At 41.2% G+C, this 25280-nt stretch overlaps 1 protein-coding gene across 3 annotated transcripts in view; it reads right to left on the bottom strand.

Annotated features, from left to right (window-relative positions):
* Positions 1-25280, bottom strand: part of NEBL (nebulette) — a 200336-nt gene that overhangs the window by 41772 nt on the left and 133284 nt on the right. Inside the window, exons 4-7 of one of the 3 annotated variants that reach the window (XM_060248394.1) lie at positions 23836-23946; positions 15069-15179; positions 7944-8045; positions 6097-6198 (exon numbers count right to left, since the gene is read on the bottom strand). The exons of the other annotated variants lie outside the window; for them this stretch is intronic. Coding sequence (XP_060104377.1) covers positions 6097-6198; positions 7944-8045; positions 15069-15179; positions 23836-23946 — 426 coding nt within the window. The remainder of the gene's footprint in view (positions 1-6096; positions 6199-7943; positions 8046-15068; positions 15180-23835; positions 23947-25280) is intronic. 3 annotated transcript variants of the gene reach the window in all.

The raw sequence follows: 25280 nt of genomic DNA, 5'->3' as shown, positions 1-25280 counted from the left end.
GTGCCGGTAGCTGAGGAGGAGGGGGATGGAAGCAGCTCATCTGCCATTTCCACTGCTGTTTATCCCCAACCTCCCTGGCTAGGCAGTGTTTCCCACCAGACTCACGCCACGAAGAGTCCCAAGATGACACTCATAATACTGAAAAGGCCATTGCAGCCCCCAACTGTAACTGACAGAACCCACAGGCCAAGGCAGGATAACCCAGGTTTTTTTTTTCAGGGGCAGGAGGAAGAAAGAGGGAGGTGCCAGTGATGATGACAGGCAGCAGCAGCCATACCAATGCTGAGGTCCCTCTAATGGGACAGTGATAGCTGGTGTGTTGCTGCTGAGCTGAGAGAGAAGGAATGGTTCCCTTCCTCTCACACAATCTGAGGCCCTCCCAGTGATCTTCCTCATTTGGGGTGCAACTCTGGCTCGCCTCCTCATGGTGCACCCTGGGTAATGCAAAAGAGCCTGGACCAGCCAACTATCCATCACTCAAGGTAAGTCTAGATGTTTCTTGCTTTGTGTCAGATACAGAATGATTTGGAGCTAGGTGTGGTCCACCGCTTCTCTTGTTTGAGAGTTGTGTTGTTTGGGCCAGGGCTGGAGAGCTGGCATCTGTAGATTGTGTGTTCTGTGGCAGGGAAGCTGGCACCTGGGTGAGAGACCCAGAACCAGCATGCTTGTTGTGCTCGGCCAGCTCTCCCCGTGTTGTTTGGGGCTTGGCTGGAGAGCTGGCATCTGCAGATTGTGTGTTCTGTGGCAGGGAAGCTGGCACCTGGGTGAGAGACCCAGAGCCAGTATGCTTGTTGTGTTTGGCCAGATCTCCCCGTGTTGTTTGGGGCAGGGCTGGAGAGCTGGCATCTGGGTTTGCTGCAGCCAGGTCTGCAGAGCAGACCTTGAGCAGGTTGTGTTTTGTGTGGCAGTGACGTTGGCAACTGGGTTTATATTAGTTCCAGGCCAGCAGGGTTCATAGAGTAGATAGATGGATGTAGTGCATTTGGGTCCTATAGAGATTCTCTGATGTGAAGTTAGATTTGGTTTTGGGTGCCCCAGGAACTGGACCCCCTGGTCCAATTTTTTTTTTTTTACCTTCTGGGTTTTGTGTGGGACAGTGCCCTGAAGCTGCACAGCAGTTTGGGGGGCTCTCCTCAAAAGCCCCTGCTCCCCAGAGCCACTTTTCCCACGACAATTACAGTGGGGGAAGTGGCTCTAATTGGTTTTTTCTCTCACCATTAGGAACAGTGTTCCTTTTGGGGTGCCTACAGATGGGTGCAGTCTTTTTGGGCCAGGGGGGTTGCATGCGGGGGAGTCCCCTGAAGTTGCCCTGCAGTTTTAGGACCTCTCCCTCAACCCCCCCCCCTCTGGCCAGAGCCACTTTTCCCACAGCGATTATAGTGGAGGAAGTGGCTAATTGAGCTTTCCCCAGCACTGGTGGCAATGGGCCTTTTGGGGAGCCCAAAGACAGAGACCCCCTGGCCCAATCTTTTTGGAACTTGGGGGTTTTGTAGGGGAGAGTCCCCTGCGGGTTCCCTGCAGTTTTGGGGGCTCTCCCTCAAATCCCCTGCCCCCAGTAGCGTCTAATTATGCCCTATGTTGCCATTGATTCAATGGCCCATAGAGTATAATGGTGGGATAGGGGCACCCTCTTTGGGTGCCCCCAGAATGGAACCCGCTGGCCCAATCTTTTTGGGACTTGGGGGGTTTGTAGGAGATTTGGCGGCTCTCCCTCAAACCCCCTTCCCTCCAGGCGGCTTTCAATATACCCTATTTTGCCATTGATTTCAATGGCCAATAGGGTATAATGGGGCCGTATATTCAGAAATAGCCATGCATCTATCATATATGCGGCTACTCCGAGTACCGGTATTTGGAAATATATGGTATTCCGAATTTTTTGGCCCCATATATTTCCGAATCCAATTTTTTCCGAATTTTTTTTTTTTTTTGCACACCCCTACTTCCCAAGCCTCAGGAAGTCTGAGCAGGGTCAGGGCAGCAGTGAGCGCACTTGGAGCCAGGCTCTGACTGCACTTGCTCCTGAGACACCCACTGACCCCGCTCAGCCTTCCCAGGGATGGGAAGACTGAGCAGAGGGCATCCACCTTTATGTTCTCCAAGCCTATGCTACAGACCTGATGAATGCGAAAGAGGCTGGGCGGTGCCTGTGCACTGTGGTCCTTTGAGGAGCGTGCAGCACAGGTGCTGCCCACTTTTGCAGGTGAAAGCAGCCAAATGGTGCCTGCACACTGTGTTCCTCAAAGCCTGCAAGGCTCTGAGGAGCACGCTGTACAGGTGTCCCTGCTTTTGCATTCCCCGGGAATGTACAGACCCGGGAAAGTGAAAGTGGCCCGGCAGCGTGTACGCTCCATGGAGCCTGCTTTCTGTTGGGGAAGGCAAGCTCTAATGAGCACACATGCCATGCAGGGGGAGTGGGGGCGGCTAGCAGCACCCTTAGGCCAGGTGGCACCCAAGGCAGCTGCCTACTTGGCTTACTCCCATGAGCTGGCTTTGACTCCCCTTGAAAAGCCAGGCATTTTATATCATGATTCATGAGATGTTATGGGAGAGGTGGGCAGAGATGGGGTGGTACCTTTTTGTTGTTCGGTTGTAGCCCTGTACTAAGCAGAAACGTCTTATCTCTGCACTACAAGGAAATGCACAAGCATCTATTGGTCATAACTCTCAAACTGAAGTAAGAACATCACACACAAGACCTGAAGAAGTCAAATGTGGTTTTAAAATACTCTTTACTTGGGATACAAAACAGAATTCAGAAATATAAGGAAACAAAGAGTAACACAGTCTGCAACCTCCTTCCTAACAGAATATATCCAGTATCTGATGCTCAAATGCTTGCATGCCTCTCTTCAGTGTTTCCTTAAAAACCTTCAAAAGGTTTTAGCACTGCTGGTCTGCTTTTATAGATTTAGAAACAGTTTGCTTGATATTTCACCTAAATAGCCAGGGTCACTTTCGCTTTGTAGTCAGCAAGCAAAGAACGTTTCAGAAGTAGCATAGTAAACTCTGAGTTCAGTGGCATCTTTAAGACCAATAAAGTTTTACTCTAGGTATAAACTTTCATGTGTATGCACACTTCTTCAGATACATAGAAACAGAAGTCACCAACCATTCATATAGGTGGGGAGATTGTTGCCGGAAAAGGTGCATACTGAGCAATAAATATAGCTAAGATTGGATTAAGGCAATTGGTAAAACCTGTGAATAGCAGCAAATTAGCATGCAACGTGATACAAGGGTTTACAAATAGGTTTCAAGCCGGGCACTGACGAAGGTTTGATCTGCTAAGCTTCAGCTACCTTTCTGAAACATGTACCTGAAGACTATGCCCAGAGAATATCGAAGAATGTCACAGAAAATTCTGGAAAAGGCTCTTGTGACCCAATTCTTAGTACAGCTACTTGAACAGAATGGTGTCTTGGGTTAGTTGTGATGAAGGCCCTACATTTCTGCACTGATACCTCATTAAACAAGTATCTTAACATATGATCTAAGCTCTAATAATTATCTCTCAAACAACAATTAATATCAAACTGATTGAGTACATGATGTAAATTAGAATTCTTAAAAAGATTATTACCAAAGAGCAAATTGTTAATAAAATAATGGGATTATTCAAGCAAAACCTTATTACTGGAGCATTAAAAAGAAAGGGGAAAAACATAACCCCACTGCTTTCAGCTAGCCTGTATGGTTAAAGAAAATGATATTTTAATTACATTATTTAACTTACAAGTTTCATAATGGAGATCTGCGTTTTTTTCCATACGGCCTAATTAACTTTTTTCCCAGATATTAATAGATGCACTGTGGCTAATTTTTTTCTATTCCAATATATTTTCAATGTTTATTCTTTGGAGGGCAAAGGAAAATGGGGAGGGTGTTTCTAAGTCAAAGATACAAACTCTGACCACCTGTGACAGCCAGCTCTTCTTTCAAAAATAGTTTTATAATTAAGAATAACAATTAAAAATTTAAATCCATTAAAGATACATAAGGATGAACTCTGCCTTGAAATTTACTGTTCTAGAACATAAACATATGCTGTCTCTTTGAAAATACATTTATTTGCTTACTAAACATTTTCTTGAAAGTTGCAAAAGAAGTTAAGTTTGTCATTAAAACAATTTTCCAAACTTGCCAAAACCAATCATAACTGAAGGTGAGTTTAACTTTTTCCACTTTGGTACAATGCTGCCCTGACCTGGATGGCTCGGGCTAATCCAATCTCATCAAAGCTAAGCAGGGTGGGCCCTGATTAGTTACTTGCATGGGAGACCACAAAGGACATCCAGGGTCATGTCACAGAGGCAAGCAATAGCAAACCACCTCTTAATGTCTCTTAAATTGACTGTAACTTGGTACTTTCCACACCAGCAAGTAAGCTAATATCAAAATCTGGCCTCATCCCTTTTATATAACAAAGCAGAATTATTTTAGGTCAATACTATATAATCTTACTCATCAATCCTACAACAATATGTTAAACAATAGATTAATTTTTTCCTAAGTATAGTTTGCACCAATCATATTGCTGAATCACTGTGCTGATGAGGAATTTGATTTGCTTCTGTAGTGGTTCCTGTTTCCTTATTGTTTCATTATCTCTAGTGATATGTCTCCTTGACATACTGGCAGACAACCACTTTGTATTCTGGCTGCCACACACCATAGACTGTGCCAGAGGGTACATCACATGCTATACTTGCCACCCCAACCCCCTGGTTTAAGGTTTTCATGGTGTCCTAAATAAGCATACACAGAAAAGCAATGTTAAGAGAACAACAGATAGGCACAGACCTAGGTCCAATTCAGATAAGTCGTTAAATATTAATGGTGAGGATTTCTTTGTACCTTTAATTGTCTTGCACTTTCCACTCTGGAAGTTGAAGAAGCAAGAATCATAGAATCATAGAGTAGGAAGGGACCTCCAAGATCATTGTCCAACTCCCTGCACAATGCAGGAAATTCACAAATACCTCCCCCTAAATTCACAGAATCTGCATTGCTGTCAGATGGCCATCTAGCCTCTGTTTAAAAACCTCCAAGGAAGGAGACCCCTATGTTCAAGACAATCATCCAGGAAAGTAATAGAAAAGGTTTTTCAATAAAAATGAATCTCTTTCTGTGAACTGAGTAGAGACAGGCATGAACCCACAAACTAAAGTCAATGACAGGAAGTCATTCTGACAAGTGCAGCTTCAGGAATGTATATAATGGATCCTGTGCAAGCAAACTCACAGGGGATCTCTGGCAGACCCTCCTCTACCTGCTCTCCAAGTTTGGTGAGGACTGGATTTATGGAGTCCAAGGAAGAATGTGGCCCCAGAAAAGTGCTTTCTGGGGAAATGGCAGGCAGTTAATAACTTAGAGCCTTAGATTTTAAAAAGTAAACATTAATGCGAAGCCAACTATCATACTTTAAACATTGCTTTTCCTGAGAACTTCCATGTTTTTGTGTTCACTGTCCTCTTTTAAGTATTCAATCATTTTTTTTAACTGATGAATATATAGAACCTTTATATCATCTTTATATCATTTATGTCACATCAAAAGCCATGATGTAACACCATTCTTTGCACTGCCTTATATGCTATGACTGAGCAGAATCACATGGTTTGTATTTCCAAATTACTATTCTAAAAAATACATAGTTTTTCAAAGCAGCGTTGAAACTTCCAAAGGGGTAGCCATGTTAGTTTTGAAACAAAAATAGAAAATCCACAAAATTTGATTGACTAATGACTATATATTTTGCCCAGGATGTCAAAGTGCATCAATCAGTGAATGCAAACAGGTTTGCTCATCAGTTCAGTTTTCCCCATTCTGCATACTGATACCAAGCATAGAGTTGGAAAAAGAACTTCACATGTCTGTGCTTTTTGGCTAAATTAAACAGTGTCTGTGCTTAGAAATATCAGCATGTGATATATTTCAAATATACCAGTTTTATGGGAAAGACTTGTGAAAGCCTTATTGCCAAAGCTTTCATGCAATTATAGACAGTTTGCAATTAAAGAAATGAAGCATTTGATGACACTCCTGGGAATAAGATATCTGAATGGACTCATGTGAAAAACATCAAAATCTTACTTGGCTTAAAAATTTGGAAACTTCTTTAGCATGGTTGAAGTCTGGTCTTCCAAGGACACAAGACTCCTTACTCATTCCTCGGCTTCCTTTCGCATATTCCACCTTCAGGACAAAAATCAAAGTGTTTTTTCTCTTCTTTCAATTTTGTCAAAGGAAATATAAGCCTCCGATGCAACAGTGGAGCAAGTTATCATTTAATGACCTTTCTTGATACCATTTTTGCTTACACTCTAATCAGCAATTCCCACGCTTCTCCCAACTCATCAAATGTATCATTTAATTTATTTGAAAAACAATATGCTGCATTTTTTTAAAAAAAAGAACACTTCATTTTGGCCAAGCGGGTTGAAAGGTTGACAATTTTCAAGAATATATGAACTGAAAGCAAAAGACCTGCTTGTTTTTCAAACAGTAAGTAAAATTCTACCCTGGGACTGCAACTAGTTAAAACACAGTTTTCTATACTGTATGTGCTGGAGTGGTATTTCTGTGTGAAATGCTATGGCTCAGGGTGTTTACCAAACAGCTTGCAAGAAATTTTAAGGTGGGGGTGGGGGAGCACAGATTGATAAATAGCAGGGTTGCATATATGCTTCAGTTGATGAAAAGAAATGGCAATCTTTGCCCTTCCAACATTTTGCAATACAATTTGGTAATACAAGCTAGATAAATGAGACCACAAGGAAGTACTACTTAGTCAGTCCAAATTCTGTAGGAAAAGAACCGGGATGAGCCAAAAATGTATTAGGATGGTGAGTGGTAGAGTAGTTGAGCAGCTAATGGAAGGTTCTTTGACAGCATGACAGCTGATGCAAATGACAGCTATAAGACAAAAGGCCATTACTCGAGTTGCTAATAGTAACTATCAACAAAGGCAGGTGGGGAGTAATGCCACAAAGAAAAAACAATATAGAATTACAAACAAGCCATTGCCAATTGTGAAGTTCCCATCGATCGAAAGAGGTATATCACATCCTTACCTATGTATTTTGTGGTAACCCCAGGGGTGGAATTCTAGCAGGAGCTCCTTTGCATATTAGGCTACACATCCCTGATGTAGCCAATCCTTCAAGAGTTTACAAAAAAGAGTCTTGTAAGCTCTTAGAGGACTGGCTACATCTATGGTGTGTGGCCTAATATGCAAAGGAGCTCTTGCTAGAATTCCACCCCTGAGTAACGCCTTAGACTCAGTACAATGTCCACATTAAGAAGACAAGCATCAGTAGTATGGTTACTACAACTTATTTTGCTTCAGAGTGTGGCTTGCCTGGTCTTTTCCACAGCTTTAAGGCTCACTGGGGGAGCATGGCAGGTAGAAATATTTGTTGACTTAAACCAGCAGTTAAAATTGACAAGCAACCACACCACAAGGTCACATTTTCAGGCCTCATCTTAGTCACAAATTCATTGGGTGGCCTCTCTCTCCCTCTCTCTCCTGCTTTTGTAGTATGTGAATAGTAAAAGTCTCATTACATGAGACAGATTGGGGGTTCCTCCAACCCTAAAGTAAAGTAAGTCAATAGAGTAGAAACTAAGAACATAAAAGAAGTCATGCTGGATCAGGCCAATGACTAAACTATTTAGAAAATTTGTTACAAAAATGACATCCCACTACTGCAGAGCTATTGTGCTGCTCTAAGCAAAGTGATATGGCAGCACAAATATTTAGGAGGACTCAATTACTGAAAACTGTCCACTTTAGGGAATTATGGTCATCTAAATTTGTCACTCTGCATATAAATCTACACTTTTTATTATTATGTATATTTATTCTGCTTACAATAAAACAAAAATATAATTAGAACTAGTCATATTCTCTAAAAATAACACAGAAATTAAGTTCATACATTGCTTATTATCTTTGTTAGCCGGGTTGCCATTGTCACATCTGGTCTATGAAGGACTTCAGTGTATTTATGAATATCACGCAGATCTTTCTTATACGAAACCTGTAAAACCAAAGAGTCTTAGCAGATTAGATATAAATGCAATAAAATATATTAAAACTGAGTTCACAGAGCATTACCAATATTAAAATGGAATAAAGCTTCATATAAAATATATCATAAACAATTTACAACATCTAAAAGAACAGAACGAAAATATAGTATTATTGCAGTGGATATAACAGAAAGGAAGTCTTAATGTATAAAACTCCTCTGGTTGGACATCAAACAGCATGCTACCTGCTTTTGCCACCATTATTTACACCTACCATTTTTGAAAGTTTAAAAAAATTCAGATAAATACTGAGAAATCCTAACACTGTGGACAAAGCAGATTACAGAGTTTAAGTTTAGGACAAATTATTCTATCATTAACAATATGCAAAACAAAAAGGAGACACACAAATTGCTAATTCTCATCCTTCTTTATATCATCTCTACTTTCAAACTAATTTTAACATGAGTTGTCTTAAACTTCTAGATTTCAGCTTTATTAAAATGCGAGGTCAACATGTGGCAGGCAGAAGTAAAATAAATCCAGAATAAAAAAAAACTGAGCTATAACTTTATAATCAAAGTCTTTCAATATATATTGTGGAGAGACCATATAATAAAAATAAATTAGTGTACAAGCTTTTGTCTATTCCACTTTATCAGTTGGTCATTTGAGGATATTTGTCATTTTGACATAATAGCAGAACTTTAAAAAAACCTCTAAGTGAAACATAGGGAAAATAGCTACCTAATATATATTAACATATCTCACTCACTACAATTGTGTAAACCACTACAAGTAATGTTACAGTGAAACCAGAAGTACATGCAGGCTCTTGCAATTCAGAGCATTACATAGATTTAGCTAATTATATGCTGTTCATCCTAATGACCACATGAGGTGAAGTGAATACCATAAAGGCAGTAGGAACAGGTCTCTGAAAAGGACCCCATCATCCATGTAAATTGCAAATTAAAGCTCAGCACATGTGCTGAAAACAGGATGTTAGGACTGAAACTGTCAGTTCAAACACAGAGAAAAATACACAGAATGTTGCTGTGAAATCTACAGCAATTTTGTCTCTTATTGTTCCCAAGTGACAGTCACACAGTAAATGAAATGAAGTATGGTTAATTTCACAGTAAGAGAGTGTGTATGAGGGTGGGGGGTGGGAAACCAGACAGTAGTTATTTCACCAATCAAGTTTGACGTAAGGTCTAGTGCAATACTTTTCCTCCCATGAGTTATTAGTCTCCTAGACCCACGCAAAGATATATTTATGTTGGAGAGAGACAGAGACAGCTAACATTTTGCAAACGTCTGCAAGATCTACTTTGTAAGCTGCATACCCCACTGGTAATACTAATGTTATGCAGCAGAACAGGGATTGGCATGTCTCCTAACTCTTGAGAAATCTTAAACAGGTTTAGCTAAAACAAGGTGGAAATTTTTGTAAAACACCAACTGTGAAAAGTGTCTCCTTTCGGTCATTCTTTTAACTGAGTACTGCAAAAACCCGTGGTATGCATTTGTGGGGACACATCTCCTTGCTAAGACAATGAGGCTGATGCTTTCCATCTTGCCATGTTGTACTGCAGTAGTTTAATTATCTTCTCCTACTGCCACAATACCATGCTGGAAACATGCCATCCCTTCCAGTCCCTGTTTCAGTTTGAGAGCAATAACTCATCCTCAAATCTAGTTGGCCACACACCACCATGATGGCATCATGTTTATTAGTCTGATTGACTACGATCATTTCAAAAAAGATGGGGGGAGAGGGATGAGACACAGCTGGAACAAACATGACTAACAAGCTGAAGAGGCAATGCAAGCGACTTTCTCCACCTCTGAATTTACTTTGTTCACTCCCCAGATATTTCAAAGCAAGCATTCAGCCCAAATACAGTCTTAATAATCAGCTGCTGATCCTGCCCCACACTGAGACTACAGCCTGGTGATGCTTCGGTAGTTACTAATGTCTTCTAATTGTTTTCTTAAATACACAGTAGCTAGCATCCTTTCACTTTGGTGAATAGAGTTTGGGACTAGTAAACACTGGCCAAGGACATTAGTTTTTTCTCCCTCCAGCTCCTTCATTCTTATGTTTCCTCCTTATTCCTTTCCATTTGGGATGCTCAACTGAAGCACTACAAGACACACTGCCTAGTGTTCCCTCCCCTCCCCCCCCAGTAATGCTCTTGCCAAAGATGTTTTCTGAAGATAAAACTATCACTTCTTAACTTCTGTGACCTACATCCTTACAACCAGGGGTCATTTTGTAGGAAAATAGGTGGTGGAGCTCATCCAGGGATTGTTATGCAGCTGCACATATTATTCAGTGGCCAAGGAGGTGGAACTTTCAGAAGGAGGTGGAACTCTCAGAAAGGTTCAGGAGCTGCGCTCCTGTGAGCTCCCACTGAATCTGGGGCCTGTTTACAACACAGAAAGCCTTTGAACAAATCTTGTTCAAGAAGCAAGCCCAAAGATCACTTGGGGTACAGAAGTAGCTTTGCAACTCTTTAGATCTTGGCTATTGTAGGATCTTGGTTATTGTAGGATCCCAGACCCCAGTAGTCATTTACTGGGCCCCCATCCTTCCGAGGTCGGTAAAATGAGTACCCAGCTTAAAATGAGTACCCAGCTTGCCTGGGGGGAAGTGTAAAAGACTGGGGAAGGCAATGGCAAACCACCCTGTAAAAAGTCTGCCGTGAAAACGTTGTGAAAGCAACATCACCTCAGAGTCGGAAACGACTGGTGCTTGCACAGGGGACCTTTCTTTTTCTTTTCCATCTGGCTGAAGTGTCTTCCCCTGACCTCAGAGAGGGGCAGGGGTTGAATAGCATTCCACCTCCACTCCTGTATCTCTATTCCGTGGGGTCTGCTTCAATTCCACAGGGCCTGTAAAACAGAGCTCTTTCACCAGGCTTTCAGCTGAGGCAGTGGGCATCATTTGTTATCAGCCTCCCTCCCTCATTCCATCCCAGCGCTACAAGATCTGCTGGACCTGGACAATAGGTCACATCTGTGAGGTAGAATTTTGCCATCTTAGTCTTTGTAATTTTAGATTTTATATATATATATATATTTAAATTGATCTTTTACTGTTTTTACTGTTGACTGTTTTTATGATGTAACCCACCCTGAGCCTGTTCTATGGGAAGGGCAGGCTAAAAATGGAATAAAATATTCCCTTGTGAGCTGGTCTATCCTCGCTGGCTTTCTCCCTAAAGCCATTTGAAGGCCCTATCCTGGCCTGGGGCATATCTAGTGGCCTCTCTCAACAGAAAAGCCTGTGAAAGATCAACTGTAGCTTCTGACTATTTCTGCTCTACTCCCCTTCCTGGGTCCCATTAAGACAGCTCACTGACAAAGGACCAGCTACCATTAATCAGTTGGCTGGTATGAGGCTCTTATCTGTGACTCCACTGGACTTTATGAATCCCATGTTTGACCATGGTGTTCGGCCTAGTGTTGTCTCCACTGGTCCACCCTACCCCAACAGCTATAATATTTATGCTTTTAGAACCAGAAAGCTGACCTAAGATTACCAAACATGCTTTGAAGTAAATACTACATCCTGTCTAATTTTATACTTTCTATAATCAGGTTAACTTCTGTAATTTGGAAAATCATTTTGTTTTATTATAAATATGAAGACTGGGGGAAAAAATAGTCTTCTATTCTATGACACTGATAATTTTTATTATATTTCCTTTCCCTTTTTCATAACATTTCAACCCACATAAAGATCAGCATAAATTTTATTCAAGATAGCATCAAGAAACACAGTAGCAGAAAATTTCAATGCAGGGCATATTTTCAATCAGGAAATATTTTCAGAAGACAATACTCAGCTTTTCAGAAGACAACAATTCTCAGTTTTAAGTGTCAAGCTTTCTTTAAACTTGAGAAAATAATCCTAAATTCATCTTCACCAGATATCAACTCTGTATGGAAATTTTAAATTGAGTTGGCAGAATGTGCATCTACTCCCATAGTCATATTACAATATTGGAAGATAAAAAGACCTTTGTTCCCAACCTCCTGTATAGATTTTGCATTTAAAAACTGAACTCCTCAAAGCAAAATGTGCCCAAATAAACTAGATGCTTCAGTTTTGGATTCCTTGACCATTCTATTCACAAATTTTCATATTCAGATTGGTAAATTCTGAACATTTTAAGCATCCAAATTCACAAAACTAATTTTGGATATACATACTCCTTTATTCCTGATGTCTGTTAAATAACAGAAAGATTCAATATATTTCTCACTGTTGCTTTGTTTAAACTATACATGCCATGGCTTCCCTTAATTTACTCCCATCTATATATTGCCTAAATTAGTGATAGGAGTGTGTAATAAAATGCCCATTTGGGCCTTTTTAAAAAACTGTCATTTTAAAATAAACTGAGCAAGCTCCTCACTTGGGATCATACTGCAATGGATGTGTCTACTGAGCACACAATGTTTGACCACATATGGTTACATTGGGCATCCCTGTGTGGCACATATCTGTTGTCACTTCACAGTCCCTCTGAAATCATGCTACAAAGAAAAAAGAAAAGAGTTCCAGCTGTGTCAGTCTATTGTAGCAAAACAAAATAGCAGTCCAGTGGCAGTTTAAAGAATCAGGATAAGCATTTATTCCAGCATGAGCTTTCAGTAGTAGTGAACTCTAGCTCATGAAAGCTTATCCTGAAATAAATGCTGTTTTGTTTTTGCAGGTACCAGAACCATCAATTAGTTTGGAAGGTTTCCCAATGCTCCTGAATTCTGCTTGTATTGGAATACACTGCAATATTTAATAATAGCTGGGGGGGGGTTGTTGTTGTTTTACTACAGTTTTGACTACACATTCCTAGTTCACAGCTGTTGGACTAACCTAGGGTTTTAGAAACCATTTTTAAATGTTGGTTCATATAACAATGGGCAGGATTTAAAAGATTCATGCCACTATTTCCATGAACCCATACAATCTGAATTTTTGTTTCTCAGCTGTAGTCCTTTCTCCATACAGCAAACCACTGTTGAAGCCTAATGGAATTTCAAAAGCAGTATATAATATGGTATAAATACCTGCTATTTGAAGTAAGTTTAAAATTTCACTGTGCAAACCCTTGGATATGCCACATCAGCTCGATTCAATCTGACTATTCAGTGCTTTTCATATTAAGTAAACAAGTGCCTATCAATGTTATATTGGAATATGATCCCTGTTTTCTTTCATTCACTTATTTATAACCTGAAGAATTGGTGTTGTAAATTAAAATAGTTTGCATGACAGGGTGTAGGGCCAGTAATACATAAATGAGTACTAAATTTAGGACATGAGAAACCAAGATTCAATTGCTCTTTTCTTTGAGCAGCTGACCACCACATGCATATGTGTAAATGCCATCAACTTGCAGATGGCTTATAGTGACTCCACAGGGTTTCCAAGGCAAGATACTAACAAAGGTGATTTGCCATTGCCTGCCTCTGCATAACAGCCCTGGAATTCCTTGGTGATCTCCCACTTACCAGGGGTGACTATACTTAGCTTCTAAGATATGATGAGATTGAGTTAGCCTGAACCATCCAGGTCAAGACAGTATTTATATCATATCAAAAACTGATATGGAGCACCCTCTCAAAATCATATTTGCAATGTGGCTTAAGGGGTTTGGGGAGGGGGCAAAAGGCTAAAGTCCCATGAGGCTCAAGAAACCAGTTTCATGGTGGTTTGTATTCTGGCCCACATCTATACTTATTAGCAGGTATTCAGACAATTCCAAATGTATTGGTACATGTATACAAAGATTATTCAGACTGTATGACCATAGCCAGAAACTTTGGGGCAGGGGGGAATCCCCCCCCCCAGATGTGGAATGAAAAATAAATGTGGAATGAAAAAACCGTAGTCCAATACATCTTACATTGCTTAATTTAGCATTTCACCCTCCAATGAACATTCAACTAATTTTTATCAAAATGTTTTCTTAAGATAGTAGATGCAGATGTTGGCAATACTGAAGGTTTAGCCGCAATTATCCATGAAACATCTTGGAGTCCAGCCAAGAATCAAAACTTCCAAGACCAGTCAGAAATCACAAGTTTTCTGCATGGGAAACATGCCTTCTCCTACAGCTGTTGCCAGATTCAGGAAAAAAATTGTTTCCATCTATTTACTTTATTACTACCCAAGTCAATATGCAGGGGTGGCCAATGGTAGCTCTCCAGATGTTTTTTGCCTACAACTCCCATCAGCCCCAGCCATTGGTCATGCTGGCTGGGGCTGATGGGAGTTGTAGGCAAAAAACATCTGGAGAGCTACCATTGGCCACCCCTGCAATAGAGGAAGAAATCAGACTTCAACTTTTAGAACCTAAATCCTCTATTGTACCTTTCTGAGATTATCTATGATCAAAAGAGCATCTTCTTGAAAATGTTCTTCCACTAAATACAATGATGGTGCACCAAAGTGGTGTAATAAGCATCTTTCAGAAAATGAGGTTCTTTTAAGTATTTTGATTTTTTAAAGTAACTTTTGGTATAGGATGAGGCGCACATGTACTTAAAACAATACATATATCATATCTGGATATGAAAAAATACTGAAATGGCTTAAATTATTAGTCTGGCTCATTTAAACAATAATATGTTTTATAAAAAGACGTTTAAACTGTCTTGCTAGTTTTGATTAAATTAATGACAAATTATTATGATAAGTTTGATAATATTTCATATTGCACTATACTTTCTGATATAATGCAGTTAAGGTTAAAAACTATGTATTGTTTTTACATTTTGATAAACATAGACAAATATCCTCTTGTTGAATTGAAATTTGTATCCTGCCGTTATTTTCTGTGTTAGAAAGTATAAGTTCAGACAACAAACAATCACAAATGTGTTTTCTTTTTAATAGGATTTTTATATAAAAAGGTCCATACACACTAGACAGTTTCAGTACTGTTTAGTACTGAAACGGGACAGCTTCATTTCATACACAAGAACTTCACAAATTAATACAAGAAAATACTTACATTACTCTGGTGTTTATTAACATCCATGGCATGCTTAACATCTGGAGGCTCCTTCATATGTGCATAGTTTGATGCTGCCTTCTCAGCATCATGTTTCTGCTTGTAGAGAACCTTAAAATGATAGATTATATTATCTATTGTTGATTATGTATAATTAAATTTATAAGGGGTTTTACCCACACTATATGATCTTTTCACTAGTCATGTACCCAAAGTATGAATTTGCAAAGAAACCAAATGGGATGAATCTCATGGATCTGTTCCCAGGGCCGGATATAGGGAGGAACAAGAGGGGGTGCCTGCCTCTGGCGCCATCAGGGGGGGCACCAAATTGGCCACCCCAGCCATGCTTTTCTCCTCCCCAGGAGGAGAAAGTGAGGGTGTCCCGGTGATGTTTGCACTGTCCTCGGAACTGAGGAGGGCGCAAACGCTGCCCCTCCCCCTTTCTCCTCCCCTGCTCTGTGAGTACAGACCAGGGGAGGAGAAAATGAGGGCATCCTGGTGGTGTTTATGCCATCCTCGGAGCCCAGGACGATCTGTGCACAGACTGGGAGGGAGGAAAGTAAGGGCATCCCAGTGGTGTTTGCACCATCCTCAAAGCGAGGATGGTGCAAATGCTGCCCCAGCCCCTTTCTCCTCCCTCGGTCTGTGTGTACATACCCAGGGAGGCAAAAGCGAGGGCATCCCGGCGGTGTTTGTGCCATCCTCAAAGCTGAGGCCAGCACAAACACTACTACCCCCCTTTCTCCTCCTTGGTCTGCAAATTCTGCTCCCCCATTTTTCCTCCTTGGGTTTGTGTGCACAGATCCAGGGAGGAGAAAGCCAGGGCTTTCCCGTGGTGTTTGCACCATCCTTGGTGTTGAGGACAGTGCAAACACCACTCCCCCCCCTTTCTTTTCCTTGGGTCTGTGTGCACAAACCCAGGGAGGAAAAAGCAAGGGTGTCCCGCTGGTGTTTGCATATTCCTTGAAGCTGAAGATGGCACAAACACTGCCCCCCTTCTCCTCCCTGAGTCTGGGTCTCCAGGGAGGAGAAAGTGGCAGTGACCCAGAGGCATTTGTGACCCCCCCTTTTTCTCATTTGGGTCTGTGCACAGACCTGGGAAAGAAAAAAGGGGTGGGCTCCTGGGGGAGGATGGGAAACTGGGACTGCTTTATTAGAGTGGGGTTGCCTTGCTTGGGGTGTCAGGCACATCCCCCACCATTTTTGAGTGGGGGGAGCCATTTTTTCATTTTGCCCCTGCTCAAAAATGGGTAGATCTGACCTTGTCTGTTCCACTAATAGTAATGCCCTCCTCTGGTGCAATGTGTCAAGCAAGTCACCTCACACCAAGAGAAGATCGCACCATTAGCTGATCTGTCATATTTGCCTTTCTGTGGTGACATGTCTTCCAACCCAGGATTGACATCAACATTTGGAACCCAGAAAGATAATTTAGTTTTTCACTCTGTTCAGGCACAGAGGCTATGAGGGATTCCTTGCTGACCAGCAGGAATAATCTGCCTGAGAACAAATTATGTTCCCCTTGGCTTCAAAATGAGACTGAGGTGAACTTCTTCCACTGTAGTAAGCTATGTGTGAAACCCCAGTACTGGAATCAGCCTTTACTAGACCTCCATAATTTGTGCCATACAATTCTACCACAGGTAGCAGTTTTTCTTTAAATTAATATGGTAATAGTAGTATATCTGACCCCACCCCACCCCAAATATCTGATACACGTTCTACTTATCAGACAGATGTATGAATTATATATAAGCTTTTATAAGAGTACTTTTAGATAGTGAACAAAGAATGTAACAATCCCATAATACATCATCATCCTGAGCAGACCTTGTTTTTCAAGCATTGTTGCCAAGTGCTTGCATAACGGTAACTACAGAACAAGAGTCCAGTAGCACCTTTACTTCACTGTTGTCATTTTCTTTCCTTTCATGAGTCATTTGAAAAGCCTTTCCTTGTCACTAATCTGTTTTCTTACTTTCTGAAAAGCAAAAGACCTACCCCTACTATACTAAAAAAAAAACCCTTTCTGTATCTAAAGCAGACCGATCACTTTATTTCTGTCAGATTTGCTGCAATAGTATAATAATTATACAGGCATCAACATTAAGTTAACAATAACTGGTAATCTCAGAAACTATAACACTAATGAATTAATTTCCTCAATGACAAATTCAAATGACTAATCTATCCTTATCTAGCTTGACTCCCTTGTTACCTTGGATACGGTATTTAATCTTTCCTATTCTTGACTCCATTTCTTTAGCAACTGTAAGCATCAAAAGGTCTCATCCTTCCTTAAATGCCTCCACCCCTTTCCCTTTGTGGTGGAATGCCTTCCAACCTAGGACTAACATCAACATTTGGAGCCCAGAAAGAGAATTTGGAGTTTTTCACTCTGTCCAGGCACAGAGGCTATGAGGAATTCCTTGCTGACTAGCAGGAACAATCTGGAGTAACAACAAGTTAGGAGGGCTCACCTCAGAGCCATTCAGTACCATAGAACTGAAGATAATCCCAGCCAGAGAAGGACAATGAGATGCCAGAGTCAAGTAACTATGGTGTAGATGTGATATGGACCTTCAGGAGGCCAAAAGGGAAAGTGGACATTTCCTGCAGGTCTGCTAAGGCAGATAATAAAAGCCCTTATCACACTGAGGGATCTCTCTTAGTTTCCTTTGGTACTTAAGGAGGAGGAATCCATCTTTACTCAAGAAGTACCCATGAAAACTTAGTCCAGAACTCACTAGGAGTTACATATTGAATCCAAGGTAACAGATGATTCCACATGTACTAACAGTGGGAAGAGGAAAGGGGCAGTTAACCCTACTTCCCTAGAGTGTGTAACTAAGGGCATTGGTTCTCTCAATAGCAAGTGCAAAAGAAAGGAGAGACAAAGGGTTAAAGCCTCTAATAGCAAAACAGCAGAGGGTGCCTTCAGGCTGAAACTTTAAAAAGAGCCAGTTTGGTATAGTGGTTAAGTGTGCGGACTCTTATCTGGGAGAACCGGGTTTGATTCCCCACTCCTCCACTGGCACCTGCTGGAATGGCCTTGGGTCAGCCATAGCTCTTGTAGGAGTTGTCCTTGAAAGGGCAACTGCTGTGAGAGACCTCTCCAGCCCCACCCACCTCACAGGGTGTCTGTTGTGGGGGAGGAAGGTAAAGGAGATTGTGAGCCGCTCTGAGACTCTTCGGAGTGGAGGGCAGGATATAAATCCAATATCATCTTCTTCTTCTAAAAAGAAAATTGGTTCACTGCTGGTGGGGAAAATACACAAAAAAGAGAGTATTCAGGAGCGGCGGTGGTAGTGGAGAAGCAGCCCTAGTGCTAGGGGTTCTGTCGCTCAAGACAGACCCCACACACACACCACCCCCCGCAAGCTCCCTCTGTGGAAATCATCGTGTGTGCACGCATGATGATGTCACCAAAAGTGATGTCATCACACAGGCCAGGCGAGCAGGGGATGAGGGAGTAACGGCCGACACACAAGAGTGCTGCCATGCCACGACTTTCCCCTGCAGTACACTCTTTGGAGGATTCCCTGGAAGTCTCTGAGGAGCGTGCTGTTTTAGCAGTGCCCGGCAACTTTCAGGTTGAAAGCAGCTGAGCGGTGCCTTCCCATTGCATGCCCCTTGGCCACTTTCAACCCAAAAGCAGCTGGATGCTGCTAAAACAGTGCTCTCTTCGGAGACTTCCAAGGAAGCTTCTGAAGAGCATACTGCACTGTGTAGCATTCCTCCGATCCAAGCTTAAAGGCAGGCTTGGAGGAGTGCTTTGCATGGGCAGGGGGGCATAAGGGGGTGCCTGGTAGTGCCCCCAGGGCAGGGTGGCACCCTAGGTAGCTGCCTATTCTGCCTACTCCTACCTGTCAGCTCTGTGGAGAAGTCATGGTGGGCAGGAGACCCAGGATGGCTGCGTAACTTCCTCATTCCCACCCTGGGCAGAAATGAGTCCTTGCAAGCCCTATTTCCCTAAACCCTTATACAAGGTTCTTCACACCACAACCTGATGCCTTTTTGTCTTCTTTCAAAAAGCCTTTGGATTAACTCCTGATGAATCACCAATTTCATCTGAGCCAAATTGAATATTCTTTTCCAGCTCCTCCCCCTCACTCTTCATGCCTTCTTGTGGTAACTTCCCAACTAGGCCTAATTTTATATTTGAAGCTCCTTGGAAAAGAGACCTCTTCTAGTAAGTGCCATTAAATTGGTGCCACAACATACACTGTTCTGGGTTTAGAAGAAAAGAGGTCTGCATAGTTCTTCCATGAGAGGTCTCCCATAGTTCTTTAGGAACTATACTATCCATCGCAGATCCACGTAAATAATAAAGAATTTTCTTATCTGTTAGCTTTGCAACATGGCACAGTATAATCAGAAGGAAATACTGATATGAATTTACCCTAGAAATATCAACATTCTTGACTAGCTCTTTTGTTATCTCAGTATATGCCTCTCTACTCCTCACCCGTGGTAGAAAAAATTGTCAAGTCACAGCTGATTTATGGTAAGCCTGTAGGGATTTCAAGGCAAGAGATGAACTGAGACAGTTTGCCATTGTTTGCCTCTGTATAATCGCCCTGGACTCACTTGGTGGTCTCCCATCCAAGTACTAACTAGGGCTGACCCTGCTTAGCAGTCAAGATTTGATGAGATCAGGCTAGTCTGGAGCAATCCAAGGGCAGTAGAACCACTAGAAATATAGAAAAACATGGCAAGGAAAAGTAGAAGTTTCTTTCTTTCTTCAGCATATGTCAAAACTGTCTCAGCAGAAACGTTATATTTTTGGAAGATGTAGGTTTAGATGAGAGTGGTTTGGGAAAGGGCAGGTTTCAGCTCTTCCATTTCCCTGGCAGGGATAATGTTTTGAAATGAGTGAGAATTATTCCCCTTTCATAGCTTTTGCAGCAGAACGCTATGATTTATATTACAAATGGGGGAAATGTATCTGCAGGCTTTACATTTTATGTTACATCTAAGATATATTACATATATCATCTTTTAATGGTGGGGGTTCAGAATAAATACTAGTGTTAATAGTACAATGCAGTATTTAATTCTTAAGAAATACCTCTTAAAACAGGAGCAACATACTTAAGAAGTTAAGGCTGTACCAACTAACTTAATTTTAGTATTATAGTCATCTCTTATTATCCCTACTGTGGTCCACTACTGAAGCAGAAAGAATTTTTTTTTTACTACATTAAAAGTATGCAGTACTTTTTGGAACACAGCCAGAGTGAAATGCATTCAGGGCCAAATAATTTATGTTAATCTCATTTATAAATCAAACCAAGTCTGTTATTTTAAAACATTATGTAATTTACTGCTATGACAATAAAACGCTCACTTAAACTGTTAACTCTTTGTAAGCAGTCATTTTAAAGTAGTGTACTGTATTTCAGATATATGTGTATGCTAAAATGCAGACCTAATTTCTATCAAAACTCTAACTTTAATCCATGGATATATGCATTTGTTTCTCAAAGCTATAATTGATTGCAGTTTCCTGACTCAACACATCTTTGGATACCTACTGGATATTTAGAATACATAAATCAAAATCTATTTTTCTGATGCTGTCTTTAGAATTCATTGCTGAGAATGATCTTGTGGAAGTTATGGCTGCATTCCTTAAAACTATTTCTCCTAAAGCAAGGATATTAAAGGTTATCCTATAATGTACATGATCTGGAAACAGACTGGGAAAAATCTTATGTATATTTAAAATTTCTTCTCTTATTCTCTCTGCTGCCAAGGTTTTAATTTTCATTTGGTTTTATTTGTTTTAGGCTACACTATGGCATGTGAGATTTTTATCTTGTGCTGCTGTTTTATTTTATAGCTGTTGTCACTGCTATGACATAATTATTAATTATTCATTTTATTAAGTAAGATACTATGAAAAACCATCATCTGATTCCCATTTGGAGTCAAGTTCCTATTTGGCTTCTTCCTTGGATTTAAGATAGAAACTGTCTTGGTCATCCTCCTTTATGATCTATACCAGGAAACATACACAGAGTAAATTAACATCTTGATCTGTCCTAAACTTTTCCTGTTGGTGGTCACCTTGATTTGGATAGGGATTCAGTTTTGAATCTGCAATTTTAGATGGCATTCAGGTCCATTGGCATCTTTCACAAGCCTGAGTTCCTATATAGCATGATGCGGCCAGAATTTCTCCAATCATGCTGAACAGTCAGATATTCCATCAAAAAACCCCAACAACTCCCTGTGCTTGGAGTGGGGGTAACAAAAGCAGCCTGCTTCTATTCTCCATACTACAAGATAACAGAGGGAGAAGTTCTCCCTGCTTTCTAACCCTGGATAGAGAGAACAGAAGAATAATCTCAGTTGATGTTAATTGAGAGTCAGCATCTATCTTCCAGGATACACTACTGTAGTTCACTCTACATGGGCCTGCCCTTATGCCTGACCCAGAAGCTCTAATTGATCTATTTATTAATTTATTTTATTGGATTTATATCCCTCCCTCCCCACTGAAGCAGGCTCAGGGCGGCTCTAGAACACAGCTGCATGGGTCCTTTGGACTGCACACATTCAACTTCCACTGCACTAGCTGCACAAGCTTCCAGTGGAGCACTGAATTCGGTTCAAGGTTCTGGTTTAACATTTAAGGACTGTAATGGTCAAGGACCCAATACTTTTGGGACCGTCTCTCTTAGTATGCTCCTGAAAGAGCATTATGCTCTAGTAATAAGAACTTTCTGGTGGTCCCCAGTCCTAGAAAAATCTGACTGTTCTCAGCTAAGGCTAGGGACTTCTCAGCCCTGGCCTCTGCCTGGTGGAACTCTCTGCCTGAGAACATCCGCACCCTACAGGATCTTCTATCTTTATATCCCCTCTACCCAGGGGGCTGGTGGGTACAAACTTTTTCCACCATCTGGATATCATATTGATTTACTGCTGATGTTTTTAGTGTTTTAATGTTGTCTTAATTGTATAATTCACTGTATATGTCCCTGATGTAAGCCTCCCTGAGCTCTATTCTTAGGAAAGGGCATTGAACAAATTATTGGTGGTGGTAGTGGTTCTTTTCTCTCCCTCAAAACTTCTCACTGGGTTCCTGCAAGACAGGGACTCAGCAAAAAATCTGGGAGACAGCTTCAATTCAGCCACCGTTCAGTGCAAGCCAAAGAGATCTGAGGAACAGCCCACCCATATGTTTAAAGCTGAACACAGTGGAGTGGATCCTTCCCCAATCTTATCACTCTACTGAGCCAAGTTTATTCATTCATGTTTATATCCCACCTTTTGCCCACCCACTCCTCGAATGAAACATGAGGCAAGTTATGGGTTAAACTGGGGATTTTATTTAAACATAAGCTGATTTGCATCATCTCATTAATACATTAAAGAATAGTTTGTATTGTGCTTGCAAAGCAAGTGTCCAAACTGGGCAAACCCACCCTGGCTCAGAGCCTGCTCCGGGATCCCTCCAGAGCTTATTTGTCACAGCCTACATGCCAATGCATAGAGGGGAGGGAGAAGAAGAAGAAAAAGAAGATTGATGATGATGATTGAAGGTCAGAATGCCTGCTCCGGCTGCAACGCCACTCAGGATGTTCTCCGCAGCTGAGAACGAAACGTCTGGAAGGAAAACTTTCTCTAGTAGAACACAGCACTTGAGCCCGAAAGATTCTACAAACCCTAATGAGTTCTAATATTGTCTCTTATTTGCTTTTTGGAAAGAAACCCCGCTTGATCTTCCTTTATAAAATTTATCAAATATTATTTAAGCCGTTCTGCCAAGATTCTTGTATATATTTTATAGACATTGTTTAATAGCGAAATTGGTCTGTAATTTTTAACATTCGTGACATCTCTATCTTCCTTTGGTATCCTTCCATGTGTTTGGTATTTTCCCTTTCATTCTTATTATGTTCACCAACTTCTGCAAGGATGGTTGGCTCCAACCGACTATGTTCAGCAGTCAAACACTTTTACTGCTGTTGAAATTGGCACTATCTCCATACAGTAACATTATAAAGAAGGAAGGATGCATCTGAAATTCTATCTATCTGTTCTTCAATTCCAAAGAAAGAAACAGATTCCCTTTCACTAAAAATCAGCTCAGAAAGTGAATGCCATTTTGGTGTAGTGGTTAGGAGTGACACTCTTATCTGGAAAGCTAGCTTTGATTCCCCACTCCTTCACTTGCAGCCAGATGGGTGACCTTGGGTCAGTCACAGATCTATCAGAGCTCTCAGGAGCAGTTCTGTCTGACTCTCTCAGCCTCACCTACCTCACAGGGTTTCTGTTGTGGGAAGAGAAAGGGAAGAAGATTGTAAGCTGCTCTAAGACTCTAAGTGAAAGGTGGGGTATAAATACAACTCTTTTTCTCTACTAGATGTGTGTCTGCTTCTCCCAAAGAAATGGAAGGGGATGAGCGTAAAAAGGTACCATCCTCTAGGGCTAACAAAATCTAGTATTAAAGTAAAAAGTCTGGCCGTGCTTTGTTCATTGTATTTGCTTAAACTGCTGGTTGTGGGGCTGCTGCAGAGATTCCCTTAACCATGTCTGAGAGACACACCCAATCTCGGAAGTCAAATATGCTGGTTTCAAACCCTGATTAAGCAGAAATCCTTTACTGTGGACCCTAACAGGTAATAGCCCTATAACTAAGCATATTATTCTTTTAATCTGTTAAAAACACCTTCATTATTCTGTATACTAATTTACTGCCCACCTTCTATATGTAAGATGTAAACATGAGCAAGCATGGAATGTAGAAAAGTACCTTGCTCTGTAGTTGTGTAACTTCTCTTGCAAATACACTATCTATTGTAGCTGGCATCTCCTTGTACAGTGAGTTGGAAAGCTCTTTCTTTGCACGTTCTTTGTATTTTGCCTAGAAGGAAAGAAAAAGGGGAAAAGTTACACAATTATTCCAAACAGATTAACAAAAGGATGAAAAGCTCACATGCAGATACAACAATAGATTTTTGCCACACTCTGAAATGAAAACAAATACTTGTAAATTGGTTTTGCGATTGGAGCATTAAAAATGTGGCTACCCAAAAATCTGGTTTATTTTCACAGGCTACATTTGCAACAAACCTAGATGGACTGAGTTAGTGTAAAAAGTGGCAGCATATCTAATTGACAGGCTTTTAAAATTCAGGAGCAAGGTACATGGTAAAATCAGTACATTCCCTTACATGGACCATCTACCCTTCTCCCTTTCAGGAAATTCAAAATAAACCCCACCAATTCAGCTAGTGACCTTCACAACACTGTCCAATGACTATTCCCCACTGGTCTTTTAGAATCCAGTCAAATTACTCCTGCATCATTTTTCACACAACTGACAACACCATGTTCTTAAATCTACAACTCTTTTTGAAAAGGGAACTACAGTGTTGTATGCATTCACATTGGGTTATTTGTACACCATCAACATTTGGTCACATTAACAGCAACAATACAGTTGAACAATGAAGAAAGCTGACAAGAAGAAAGTCGATTTATTTGAAATGTGATGCTGATGGAGAGTTTTATGAATATCATGGATGGCCAAACAGACAAACAAGTGGATTGTAGATCAAAACAAGCTTGTACTCTACCTAGAAGCTAAACTGACGAAATTTAGGCTAGCAAGACAATAATGCTAGAAAAGGTTGAAGGCAAAAGGAAAAAAAGACCCAACATGAAACAGATTGACTCAGTCAAGGAAGAGATGGCTCTCAGTTTGCCAGACCTGAGCAAGACTGTTAACAATAAGACATTTTGGAGGACATTCATTCACAGGGTTGCCATAAGTGGGAAGAAATTCGTTTCTAGCAGCCAGCAGCACGCTGCTAGGCTGCTGTAACGTCTTTGCCTCCCTGGGAGGAAAGGGAGGACTTTCGCAGCACATTTGGGCACGTTTATATATATAATTTGTTTTGGCCACTGTGTGACACAGAGTGTTGGACTGGATGGGCCATTGGCCTGATCTAACATGGCTTCTCTTATGTTCTTATGTTTTTGAAGGGGCGGGGCTTCCTGTGATAGCAGGAGCACCATCCGCCCCCTACCTCAGTCTCCAGGCTGAGATCGGGGCAGATGGAGCTCCGTGGGCTGCTCTGCCACGTTTGTTAATTTCAGGCTGGGAGGCAGCGCATTCGCTTGCTCCTCTGCCGCCTGATCGGAGCGTAGATAAGGCGCGCTCCTGAAGAGCAGCCTGTACGGAGCTGTAGGGGC

This window comes from Heteronotia binoei, chromosome 10 (assembly GCF_032191835.1).
Source record: "Heteronotia binoei isolate CCM8104 ecotype False Entrance Well chromosome 10, APGP_CSIRO_Hbin_v1, whole genome shotgun sequence".
Classification (NCBI taxonomy): Eukaryota; Metazoa; Chordata; class Lepidosauria; order Squamata; family Gekkonidae; genus Heteronotia; species Heteronotia binoei.
Note: the sequence above shows the minus strand (reverse complement) of the source record. Positions and strands in the feature narration are given on the sequence as shown.